Raw genomic sequence first — 13,352 nt, 5'->3', positions numbered from 1 at the left:
TACCATTTTTGCATTTGTATATAATGAGGCTAACACGATGATACTTTTATGCCCAGGGAAGTCGAGACAATTTCCAATCCGAAAATTGCCTAGATCGGCACCGGGAATCGAACCCAGCCACCCTTAGCATGGTCTTGCTTTGTTGCCGCGCGTCTTAGCGCACGGCTAAGGAGGGCCCGAACAATAATTTTTGAATTAATAATCAAAATATTTTTTCACAAATTTCCGTGAAAAGGATTCGCTGCCCTATTTGTCTTGGGACATTAAGGTGGCAGCGGACATCCAGCCAGGATAGAGATCTTCCTAATCGGCCCTACTGCACTATTCACGATACACCGGAGCCAGTCCAACGACGGAAATATCGTGTTTTAGTGCTTTAGAGAGCACCGCACTCCTTAGACCTGTTATGATGACCTTTGCAACAACTTGCAAAAACAAAAATGCAAAGTTCATGTCTGATATGTCTTGATATGAATCTTTTATCGACAGAAATTATTTTAAATCGAAAAGCTTTAGACTCACTAAAAATACTCTAAATAGTTTTTCTCATTTCTCCGTGTAGACACACATTGTTGTTGTACTTATGACAACAGATATAGGTAAATAAATACAAACATATCATAGAAACACAAAAAATCTCTTCAATCTGGAATAAATTGTTCCAAAAGGTTTCGAAAGCAGATTTTTTGGAAATATTAATATTAAATTAAACATTTGTTACATCTTGAACGGAATTCCATGGCGAATACTTGCAATTTCTGTGCCTATAAAGACCAACATGTTGTGGAACTCACTGAAAGCCCAATCGTGCACGAAATATCTATTCTGGATATAGCAGCAAAACATTTCTGGTTCACTGTAAGTTTTTTGAAGCTGCTGCAAATGTGCCCTTAATTATATTCAATCTGTATTACTTTTCAGAACAATGAACTTAAATCATTTTACATCTGTAACTCCTGTCGGAATAAGCTGCTGGAATTCCATCAGTTCTATAACCAAGTGGAAAAAATATACTCTGCTGATCCTGAAGCTGACCAAATCAAATTGGAACCGAGTGCGATTGAGACAGATGCGAATCATACTGAGATAGATATCACCAATATCAAATTGGAAACGAACGATATCGATGACGAACAAGTTATCGAAACCGACGTTGGAAGCGATGACCCCGAAGAAAACGACTGTCCTGAAATGGACAATAAGGAAGGTTTGGCGAAAGGGTTCTACCGTCGGGTTACCGATGAGGATATTCGTCTCTTCTGCCAGCTAAAGTGCCAAATCTGCTCAGATGAATTCGATAGTTTTGCCTTCCTAAAACTTCACTCTCACAAAGTCCACAACCAGAAGAGCTTCGTGGACTGCTGTGGCAATCGGTACAGTGAAATTGCCCGCCTACAGGAGCACATTCTTCTTCACATCGATCCGAGCATTTTTCGCTGCAAAGTGTGTGACCTGGCAATGAGTTCGCGGCGCAGTCTATTACGGCACCGGGACCGTGTGCACCTATCGGAAAACGTGAAGCCATTCCAGTGCAAGATGTGCCCCAAACGGTACGCCAAACAGTACCTGTTGAATGTCCATTTGAAGTACAATCACCAACCAACAAACAGAATCAAACGAATCGTAGACCATCAATGCTTGCACTGTTCGAAGGAGTTCAAATTTCAAAAGGCGCTTGCGAACCATCTTCAAAAAGTGCACCATGTGGATCAAAATCAGTTCATTTGTGGTGAATGATTTATGCTTTTATAAAGTAAACGTTATTATTTGAAGTAACTGCAAACTATTCTCATGATTATCGTTATTTTAAACAACAGTGATTATGTACACCAGAAGGCTGCTTTTTATCCGGATCAGTGACGGGAAATGTCATATCGATGTCATGGGACTAACTTGCTAATAACTATTCTCACAAGTCATATTCAATTATGTTTTTCTTTTAAACATGTAGCCCTCAAAGGACCCGAAAACTTTTTCTTACAGCTAATTTCTCTAAATATGATATTGGCGGCGTGAGAGCCGAATTAGTGTCAAATGACATTAATGTCATGACATTCCGTGACATTTTTTTAATCTCGCCCTCATGGCTCACGCTTTGTATTTAGAACAATGATCTGTTTGACAAACTTCTAGGACCCTTTAAGTACTACATGTTAATCAAAAAATCCGAATTGTAAATGACTTTTGGAAAAAGTTATTAGAAAATTAGTAATAGCAATGCCATGACATTTTTTTGACATTTCCCATCACTGATCCGGATAGATATTTTATACATTTTTCAGTACGTTTTTCTTTCTTGTTTTTTTTTTGTCGAATTGTTGGCCACCTAGGGTAAGTGTACCGGTTTTGGCCACCTTAGTTCCTAATTTGGCCAACTCTGAAAAATGCTTATTTTCTAAATAATATCGATCAGTTTCAACAGCGAATAAGCATGAGGGATATACCTCCTGTTAGAGCTAATAAATCCCTTTGGAGTTTTGCCTTTGGAGAAACCGGCCAAATTAGGAACATGGCCAAAACTTGTACAGATACCCTATCACGATTTCTTAGCAAATCATAACTTATTAAATTATTTGATCATTCGTTTTTTTTCTTGGGACTTCTTCATTTTCAGATGACAAAAATTTCCATCAAATTTTAACGACATTGAGCAAAACGAAAGGAAACCTTAGAAAAACCAAGACTGTGACAGCGAATTTAGAAAAAAAAAATCAGAAAGGAATCGAAGGCTAGATTAGTTGCCCAACAAAAATGTAAAGTTCATGTCTCATATGTCTTGATATGCAATTTAACGATAATCTTTTATCGACAGAAATTATAATGATGCTTTAAATCGAAAAGCATTGAACTCACTAAAAATAATCTAAATAGCTTTCCTCATTTCTCCGTGTAGTCACGCATTAGGATTTCTGCTAGCGTGTACGCACACGCACATTTCATTCACACTTTTACTCAGTTTGTTTGCAACCACGAGCAGCTGTCACGGCAAAATCAAATGGGATTGTTTGCAACCACGAACCGTGCGTTCGTGTTGGTGAGAAATGTCGGTAAGACCCTAATTGTTGCTGTATACCTGAGATCTGTATACTTATGACAACAGATATAGGTAAATAAATACAAACAAACATATCATAGAAACACAAAAAATCTCTTCAATCTGGAATAAATTGTTCCAAAAGGTTCGAAAGCAGATTTTTTTTTGAAATATTAGTATTAAATTAAATTATTTTTATAGCTTGAACGGAATGCCATGGAAAACACTTGCAATTTCTGTGCCTATAAAGACCAACATGTTGTGGAACTCACTGAAAGCCCAATCGTGCACGAACTATCTATTCTGGACATAGCAGCAAAACATTTCTGGTTCACTGTAAGGTTTTTTAAGCTGCTGCAAATGTGCCCTTAATTATATTCAATCTGTATTACTTTTCAGAACAATGAACTTAAATCGTTTTACATCTGTGACTCCTGTCGGAACAAGCTGCTGGAATTCCATCAGTTCTATAACCAAGTGGAAAAAATATACTCTGCTGATCCTGAAGCTGACCAAATCAAATTAGAACCGAATGCGGTTGAGACTGATGCGAATCATACTGAGATAGATATCACCAATATCAAATTGGAAACGAACGATAACGATGACAAACAAGTTATCGAAACCGACGTTGGAAGCGATGGCCCCGAAGAAAACGACTGTCCTGAAATGGACAATAAGGAAGGTTTAGCAAAAGGATTCTACCGTCGGGTTTCCGATGAGGATATTCGTCTCTTCTGTCAGCTAAAGTGCCAAATCTGCTCCGAAGAATTCGACAATTTTGCCATCCTAAAGCTTCACTCCCACAAAGTCCACAACAAGAAGAGCTTCGTGGACTGCTGTGGCAATCGGTACCGTGAAATCGCCCGCCTGCAGGAGCACATTCTTCTCCACATCGATCCGAGCATTTTTCGCTGCAAAGTGTGTGACCTGGCTGTAAGTTCGCGGCGCAGTCTATTACGGCACCGGGACCGTGTGCACTTATCGGAAAACGTCAAACCATTCCAGTGCAAGATGTGCCCCAAACGGTACGCCAAACAGTACCTGTTGAATGTCCATTTGAAGTACAGTCACCTAACAAAAAACAGAATCAAACGAATCGTAGATCATCAATGCTTGCACTGTTCGAAGGAGTTCAAATTACAAAAGGCGCTTGCGAACCATCTTCAAAAAGTTCACCATGTGGATCAAAATCAGTTCATTTGTGGATAATGATTTGTGCTTTTATAAAGTAAATGTTATTATTTGAAGTAACTGCAAACTATTCTCATGATTATCGTTATTTTAAGCAACAGTGATTATGTACACCAGAAGGCTGCTTTTTATCCGGATAGATATTTAATTAATTTTTCAGTATATACCTTTGTTTTTTTTTCTCGTGTTTTTGACGAATCGTTGGTCACCTAGGGTAAGTGCACCGGTTTTGGCCACCTTAGTGCCTAATTCGGTTTGCGTAGAAGCTATGCGGAAACACATGTCTTAAATTATCCCAAACTGAAGCCAAGAAGGTGCTGGATAAGGCCAAGCTGAATTTGGATTGGTCGGAATGCCCTTTCATCATAAACCAACAACCTCAGCCTTGATATAAGCGGTTCGGCAATGGTCATAAGTCATATTGTTTCGTCATAGGACCCGATCGTAGCAAACTATGCCGGAAGTGTGAAGCAGACGGCCAGGCCTCAGCGAGGAGTTTTATCTGCGCCCTCTACATAGACAACAAACAATCCGTTCAGTAGTCATGTCTGTCCATCCATTAGAACGCAAGCAAAAAAGTAGCCAATTATTTACAACATGTAAGACAAACCCAGTGCATCACTCAACAGCGGAAGCTGTGAGCAAAATACAAAAATGTCCTAGGGTAACTGTACCAGTTTTGGTCATGTTCCTAATTTGGCCAATTTCTCGCATAACTCCGAGAACAAAGTAATTTCCGTGGGTTTTATTAGCTGTTACAGGAGATATATCTCTCATGCTTCTTCGCTGTGGAAACTGATCGATAGTTTTTGGAAAATATGCATTTTCAGGGTTGGCCAAATTAGGTACTAAGGTGGCTAAAACCGGTACACTTCCCATATCGCAACAACTTTACATGTTACCGTGGACCCCCGGTAATATGACCGCTTTTAATCTGAACACTTTTTAATTTGAACCCCGTTCGTTTGAACATCGTTCAAATTAAAAATGGTTCAAACGTCATTTAACACGTGGAATCGAGGAAAGAAAAATGGAACATCGTGAAACGGAATGCAGAATCAAAACAAACCAGCAAAGAGAGCAGCCAGAAACCAGTTTTTCTGATGCAAATAGAGTAACCAGAAGTTCAAATTAAAAATGAACCCCGTTAATTTGAATGATGTACCGTTCAAATTATCGGGGGTCCACGGTATTAGTGAAAGCTATAAAAGCTTTCCACATCACTGTGTTAGTATGTATCGAACAGCCCCGTGGCAAGAGATGCTTCTCAGCGTAGCGAACATCTTCATGAATATGTCCAGCACACATTTTGAAAAGTACTTCTCCCGAATCGTGCTTTTATAAGCAACTGGATTTTTTCCAAAATATTGTTGGCTACCCTTTTTCAATTTGTTCAAAATTAATACCAGCTGTTATGGGCATGAAAATATAATCCTAAAACATCTTTTAGCACACCATTTATTTCATTTTAATTTCACTAATGAATGTTGTTCGATTTGCATCCGCGGACCATTTCAACTGTGATGCTCAACACAGTATAAACAATAATAATATCTTTTGTTTGATTCGGAGCGGGAGAACACGTTACGAAAAATGATTTCGTGTAGCGCTTGATTTCACCTGTAGATTCCCTCCAATTCGTGAGTTTATTATATTTTATCATCAAATAACATAATTCCCATGGTCATAGATGTAAATCTAGCAAATTATTTTGAAAACAATTTTTAGATTTAACCAAAACAAATAGTAAACAAAACACATGATGTTTATTTTCGTACAATAACAACGGACGGTAATGAGCTACCGTCCGTGGACATGGTGGCTATTGTCAAACCCCTTGTGATAGTATAGGACGCCAGGGGGGTGGTATCGAAACTTTATTTGACGTTTATTTGTTGATCAACAATGCGAAATTTCTAAATTAAGTTGATCTCAGCATATCAATCATATAGTTTTATAACTTAACTTTATAAAATAAACTTCGTAGCATCTGATTCATTATGGACAACGCATGCAATTTCTGTTTTTGTAAGAATCGAAGCGTAGTGGAACTACAGCAAAACGGTAGCAGGCAAAATCCACCAATGCAGTGCATCGCAGCCAAACATTTTTGGTTCACTGTAAGTGCAAAACAGGGTTTCGCGCCCATTCATCATCCGACAATAACCATTCATCTTTTTGTTGCACATCAATATTTTAGAACGAAGAACTGGAATGCTTTTACATTTGTGAATTATGCCGTAACAAGCTGCTAGAATTCCATCAGTTTTACTGTCAAGTTGAGAACCTTTATGCCGCCGATCCTGAACTAGACCAAATCAAATTGGAATGCGTGTCGATTGAAACTGATACAGATCACGGGGAGAACGAAGACGTTGACGAAAAAACGGAAAGTGAAACTACCCAAAACGAGGAAACTATTCATGAAAGTGAAACCACCAGTAATAAAAACGTTCATCGCCTTACACAAAGCAAACTTTCAAGGAGAAGAAAAAGAGTCACATATTCTAAGGACCAGTTCCCGACCTTCGATCACATTACCGACGAGGACATCCGAATCTTCTGCCGGATGGAGTGCCATGTCTGCGCGGAACAGTTCGATCATTACGGCAATCTGAAGAACCACTGCGTCAGCGCTCACAATCAGCACGGGTGCTATGTGAACTGTTGCGGGTGTCGGTTCACATCGTTGCAAAGACTGCAGGAGCACATTATCGTTCATCTTGATCCGACGTACTTCCGGTGCAAACATTGCACCAAAATCATGAGCTCGCGGCGCAGTCTGATACGGCACTATCATAGCGTTCATCTTTCGGAGGAGGGTAAAAAGTTTAGCTGTGACATGTGTCCAAAAAAATTCGGCAAGCAGTTTCTGTTGAACGACCACATCAAATGTGCACACGACCACAACAAATGTGATCCGACGTACTTCCGGTGCAAACATTGCACCAAAATCATGAGCTCGCGGCGCAGTCTGACACGGCACTATCATAACGCTCATCTCTCGGAGGAGGGTAAAAAGTTTAACTGTGACAAGTGTCCAAAAAAATTCGGCAAGCGGTTTCTGTTGAACGACCACATCAAATGTGCACACGGCGCGAGAAATTCAAACAGTGTTAATAAAGGAAAATAAGATTTCGAAATTAAGGCTGATAGGCAATCTTAGTACTTAATACTAATTTATTAAAAATTAAGAAGAAATTAAAAATCGTCACGATAAAGAGTATACGTATGATTAATTCATTTGGGTAAATAAAGGTTCCACAGGAACTTGAGACATCTAGGGGAACTGCTCCTTGAATTCATACCATGTACACTCAGAAATAGAACAATCCTAAAATAGTATAAGAACAAATCTGTTTTCATATTTTTGAAGTTTATACTAAGCTTAGTTTAAGTAGTATACTATTCAAATTTATCATTTAATCTTTCGCCAAATTCTGCAAACCTATTCCACTGATGCATAAGTTTTTCTGTAATTTGCTGTTAACACATTTTTTCCTATCTGATCAAAACAGTTTGATTATTTTTGGTTCATATGTTTCAGCATTTGGAAATTGCAAATCCACGTCCTCAAATGTTAGAATATAAGAAGAAAGGATGTTGATTTACGGTGTTGTATGTGACATACATTGAAGGTAAGTTATCGGATTAATTTCCCGATGTAATCGCTTATTGTGCATCAATTTTAGAAGATGACTATCTCGTTCCCGCACCCTTTCAAAGATCTGTATGAGAGCTTGCGGCGTAAAAGGATCTCGCTGACTTCACTGTCGTAATGCCGTGGGTTCTCCTATTCTATTTACTCAAAATAAGATTTCCCGAGACGAGTCAACTGCTGGTCCAGTTTTAAAATACAGCGTTCCGAACCAGAACCTGGATGATGGCATAGAGGAAAAATCCACGCGAAGCGATTATCCTGTTACTTCTTGAGCGGAGGTTCTACACGAGGACAAACGATATTAACCATCGGCATTGGAGGTATTTAGTTTCATATCAAATAACAGAAACTTCCGGACATGCGACGCTCAAAAATGTGGATCGAACTGGCCATTTGCACCTTGGAAAAACGATATTTGGGAGCATCCACAAATTACGTAACGCTTAGAGGGGGGGGGGTTGGTCGAAGTGTGACAATCCTTACAAAAATTTCAGATGTTTCATACAAAAAGTGTGACATAGGGGGGAGGGGGGGTTGAAAATGCCCAATTTTTGCGTTACGTAATTAATGGATCTTCCCTTTGTTGTCTATTTAGCATAACAAACGGATCCGAAGTTCCAGGACATGGACGAGTGGTAGTTGCGTTAGACGGACACAGTATTTACTGATCACGGACACGGTGGGAGTATTGAGGCAAATCCAATAACGCTGATCTGACCGGACGTGAAGAGCAAGTGATTCTTTATAAACATATTCGACACTCCAGGAAACTTTTCGAACGACAAACTGCCACAATGTGTCTGTACAATGGAGTTGTTCTTTTAGTGGATGCAGCAAAAGAAGTGTCCTCGAATAAGGGAAGATTGCTGAAGCATAGATTGCCGGTTCCGATGGGTACATATGCCAGAAAATTGGAGATGTGCCTTTTGAAGTCCTGCAAAGCATCATCTCACTTTGGTTAGATCATAATCTAATCTTTATTATTTTTGGAACAACAAAATTGTAAAAACATTAGCGTGTAATTTGATATTCAAAGAGAATAAAGATTTTTTTTGCAAGATTGTTTCCCTGAGATGTTCTTGTTTATTTTTTTTAAAGATGAATTCAAACCAAAACAAAAACCGACTAAGTATACTATTTTCGATAGCGTCGCACTATACTATTCGTGTATAAATGAAAGTTATACTAACCAAGTATAGCCTGCACTTAAACGAAGCCGGGGTCAACCAGGCGAATAGTCCATTAGAATGACTTTTAATCTATTTAGTTTTAAAAAATTTCAGAGTGTACCCAAATCAATATAGGATGTGGTGGGGTTTGACAGTGGGCCCTGTTAAACCTCTACAAAAATCTGCATGAATCCGCAAGTAGGCTCCGCCAAAGCGACCGTGTGCCGCTCAAAGCGCACAAGCCCAAGTCCTGGTGTTAGGTGGGACGCTAAACAGCCCTGACACGACGGCCTTCCGACGAGACAGGAGGTTTGCGCAAACACTTAATTTATTTTAACGGGCTCGGTAGACGAATTACCGATTTCTCAACAGCTGAGCTCTCGGTAGTCCGCTCTTTAAAAAGTTCAATATTTTACCGAGTCCTCGGTTTGCTTTTCAGATGGTGAAATGTCAAACATTACCGATAAGATCTGTAAAAACTACTGAGCGCTCAGTAAAAATATACTGAAGAATCTGTAAAAAGAATACAGACCTCGGTTATGAATATTACCGAGAAAAATGTATTTTAATATTTGTTTTCCTCTTTGATAAAAAGAAGTAAAAAAACGTTTTTGATCGAAATGTGTTTATGTATTTATTTTCAAGAATGGTAAATGTAGATATACATCGTAAGGAAACAAATTCGGCCGAGCCGGTTACAGAAACATCTTTAATTTATACAGGATTTGAGAGTTGGGCCATAGAGTTCATGCCAAATCCTGCCGCCACCAATGCCGTTCCGTTCCATTACGTTCGGTGTGGGTGGTCCAGCAGATACAACGGTGAGCAAAAACATTTGATCCCCGGTCTGGCGCTTAACGGATACAGCAAACTTCCTGAAAATTTAAGTATATTTATATTATCCTTTATGTGGGCTGTTAGTGGAATCGGTTCTACTTACCGAATTATTCTCAAGAAACTAGTATTTGTTTATTAAAACCACATTAAACCTCGTGCACAAAGTAACAGTTGAAAACCCAGAAAATTTTTATTATACAATATGGCGTCACATCAAAGTGTCATGTTAGTCCTGAACAGACCTCGGTAAAATTATAACCGAAAGGTCAGCAAAGCCTATTTTTTTACTGTTTGCTCGGTATTTTGTTTTGACAACTACAAACAGAGTTTGTTGAACTGAGCAACTCGGTTATCTATTTTACCGACGTTCTGTAAATTGCATTATATTACTGAGAGGTTGGTATAATTTATTACAAAAATCAGTAAACTTTTAAAAATTAACTGACCTCTCGGTTTATTTTCATGTTTACCGGATAAAACCAGTGAAAAAAATTACCGAGGTGAAATTATCGATTTAAGTGTGCAGGCCCAATAAGCCGCCTTTAAAAACAACTATTACGAACGACATAGAAGATAATACGACTCGATACAATCGGCAACGACCTAGGCGACGAATAAAAGATCACGATTGGAAGCTTGGAACATGGAACTGCAAGTCGCTAGGCTTCGCAGGCTGCGACAGGATAATCTTCGATGAATTACATCCCCGCAACTTTGATGTCGTAGCGCTGCAGGAAATCTGCTGGACAGAACAGAAAGTGTGGGGAAGCGGGCATCGAGCGGCTACCTTCTACCAAAGCTGTGGCACCACCAACGAGCTGGGAACGAGCTGGGAACGAGCTGGGAACGCGTGATTGGGTGGCAGCCAATCAACGCAAGGATGTGCAAGCTGAGGATTAAAGGCCGTTTCTTCAACTATAGCATCATCAACGTGCACTGCCCACACGAAGGGAGATCCGACGACGAGAAAGAAGCGTTCTATGCGCAGCTAGAGCAGACATACGATGGATGCCCACTGCGGGACGTCAAAATCGTCATCGGTGACATGAACGCTCAGGTAGGAAGGGAGGAAATGTATAGACCAGTCATCGGACCGGATAGTCTGCATACCGTATCGAACGACAACGGCCAACGATGCATAAACTTTGCAGCCTCCAGCGGAATGGTAGTCCGAAGCACTTTCTTCCCCCGCAAAAATATCCACAAGGCCACATGGAAATCACCTAATCAAGTAACAGAAAACCAAATCGACCACGTTCTAATCCGAGTTCTAATCTACGGTAAATTCTTCTCCGACATCACGAACGTACGCACTTACCGCAGTGCGAATATTGAATCCGACCACTACCTCGTTGCAGTATGCCTGCGCTCAAAACTCTCGACGGTGTCGTCCGCCGCGGCTAAACATTGGGCGGCTACAAGACGGTAGGCTAGCCCAAGACTACGCGCAGCAGCTGGAAGTGGCACTCCCAACGGAAGAGCAGCTAGGCGCAGCATCTCTTGAAGATGGCTGGAGAGATATTCGATCCGCAATTGGAAGCACCGCAACCGCTGCACTAGGCACGGTGGCTCCGGATCAGAGAAACGACTGGTATGATGGCGAATGTGAGCAGTTAGTTGACGAGAAGAATGCAGCATGGGCGAGATTGCTGCAACACCGCACGAGGGCGAACGAGGCACGATACAAACGGGTGAAACAGACAAAACTCGATTTTCCGGAGGAAAAAGCGCCAGCAGGAAGATCGAGACCGTGAAGAGACGGAGGAACTGTACCGCGCTAATAACGCACGAAAGTTCTATGAGAAGTTGAACCGTTCACGTAAGGGCCACGTGCCACAGCCCGATATGTGTAAGGACATAAACGGGATCCTTCTTACAAACGAGCGTGAGGTGATCCAAAGGTGGCGGCAGCACTACGAAGAGCACCTGAATGGCGATATGGCAGACAACTGTGGCGGTATGGTAATGAACCTAGGAGCACGCGCGCAGGACATGCGACTTCCGGCTCCGAATCTCCAGGAAATCCAGGAGGAGATCGGCCGGCTGAAAAACAACAAAGCCCCTGGAGTTGACCAACTACCAGGTGAGCTGTTTAAACACGGTGGTGAGGCACTGGCTAGAGCGCTGCACTGGGTCATTACCAAGGTTTTGGAGGATGATGTTCTGCCGCAGGAGTGGATGGAAGGTGTCGTGTGTCCCATCTACAAAAAGGGCGATAAGCTGGATTGTAGCAACTACCGCGCAATCACATTGCTGAACGCCGCCTACAAGGTACTCTCCCAAATTCTATGCCGTCGACTAACACCAATTGCAAGAGAGTTCGTGGGGCAGTACCAGACGGGATTTATGGGTGAACGCTCTACCAGGTGTTCGCCATACGTCAGGTATTGCAGAAATGCCGCGAATACAACGTACCCACACATCATCTATTTATCGACTTCAAAGCCGCATATGATACAATCGATCGGGACCAGCTATGGCAGCTAATGCACGAAAACGGATTTCCGGATAAACTGACACGGTTGATCAAAGCGACGATGGATCGGGTGATGTGCGCAGTTCGAGTTTCAGGGGCATTCTCGAGTCCCTTCGAAACGCGTAGAGGGTTACGGCAAGGTGATGGTCTCTCGTGTCTGCTATTCAACATCGCTTTGGAGGGAGTAATACGAAGGGCAGGGATTGACACGAGTGGTACGATTTTCACGAAGTCCGTCCAGTTATTTGGTTTCGCCGACGACATTGATATCATGGCACGTAACTTTGAGAGGATGGAGGAAGCCTACATCAGACTGAAAAGCGAAGCTAAACGGATTGGACTAGTCATCAACACGTCGAAGACGAAGTACATGATAGGAAGAGGCTCAAGAGAGGTCAATGTGAGCCACCCACCACGAGTTTCTATCGGTGGTGACGAAATCGAGGTGATTGAAGAATTCGTGTACTTGGGCTCACTGGTGACCGCCGATAACGATACCAGCAGAGAAATTCGGAGACGCATAGTGGCTGGAAATCGTACGTACTTTGGACTCCGCAAGACGCTCCGATCGAATAGAGTTCGCCGTCGTACCAAACTGACTATCTACAAAACGCTTATTAGACCGGTAGTTCTCTACGGACACGAGACCTGGACGATGCTCGTGGAGGACCAACGCGCACTGGGAGTTTTCGAAAGGAAAGTGTTGCGTACCATCTATGGTGGGGTGCAGATGGCGGACGGTACGTGGAGGAGGCGAATGAATCACGAGTTGCATCAGCTGTTGGGAGAACCATCCATCGTTCACACCGCGAAAATCGGAAGACTGCGGTGGGCCGGGCACGTAGCCAGAATGTCGGACAGTAATCCGGTGAAAATGGTTCTCGACAACGATCCGACGGGAACAAGAAGGCGAGGTGCACAGCGGGCAAGGTGGATCGATCAGGTGGAGGACGACTTGCGGACCCTCCGCAGACTGCGTGG

At 41.7% G+C, this 13,352-nt stretch overlaps 3 protein-coding genes across 5 annotated transcripts; all 3 read left to right on the top strand.

The window, feature by feature from the left end:
- The first annotated feature begins 594 nt into the window (after nt 1–594).
- On the top strand, nt 595–1,783 carry LOC134223422 (transcription factor grauzone-like). Its single transcript, XM_062702558.1, has 2 exons — nt 595–858; nt 922–1,783. The coding sequence occupies exons 1-2, from the start codon at nt 739–741 to the stop codon at nt 1,735–1,737; spliced, it is 936 nt and encodes a 311-aa protein (XP_062558542.1). The 5' UTR covers nt 595–738; the 3' UTR covers nt 1,738–1,783.
- A 924-nt stretch (nt 1,784–2,707) lies between these two features.
- On the top strand, nt 2,708–4,390 carry LOC134223421 (transcription factor E4F1-like). 3 transcript variants are annotated; one of them, XM_062702554.1, is made up of 3 exons: nt 2,708–3,047; nt 3,236–3,370; nt 3,434–4,390. In XM_062702554.1, the coding sequence occupies exons 1-3, from the start codon at nt 3,042–3,044 to the stop codon at nt 4,244–4,246; spliced, it is 954 nt and encodes a 317-aa protein (XP_062558538.1). In that variant the 5' UTR covers nt 2,708–3,041; the 3' UTR covers nt 4,247–4,390. The 3 variants fall into 3 exon arrangements, with proteins under 3 accessions (XP_062558538.1, XP_062558541.1, XP_062558539.1); XM_062702557.1 differs by having other exon boundaries at nt 2,711–3,106; XM_062702555.1 differs by having other exon boundaries at nt 3,046–3,179.
- Nucleotides 4,391–6,103: 1,713 nt separating this feature from the next.
- Nucleotides 6,104–7,375, top strand: LOC134223420 (transcription factor grauzone-like). The gene is made up of 2 exons (XM_062702553.1): nt 6,104–6,348; nt 6,429–7,375. Exons 1-2 carry the CDS (start codon nt 6,229–6,231, stop codon nt 7,359–7,361), a joined length of 1,053 nt encoding a protein of 350 aa, XP_062558537.1. The 5' UTR covers nt 6,104–6,228; the 3' UTR covers nt 7,362–7,375.
- Nucleotides 7,376–13,352: the final 5,977 nt, after the last annotated feature.

The sequence above is a fragment of the Armigeres subalbatus genome, chromosome 3, assembly GCF_024139115.2.
Source record: "Armigeres subalbatus isolate Guangzhou_Male chromosome 3, GZ_Asu_2, whole genome shotgun sequence".
Classification (NCBI taxonomy): domain Eukaryota; kingdom Metazoa; phylum Arthropoda; class Insecta; order Diptera; family Culicidae; genus Armigeres; species Armigeres subalbatus.
The sequence above is the reverse complement of the archived record's forward strand: the minus strand, read 5'-3'. Positions and strand labels throughout refer to the sequence as shown.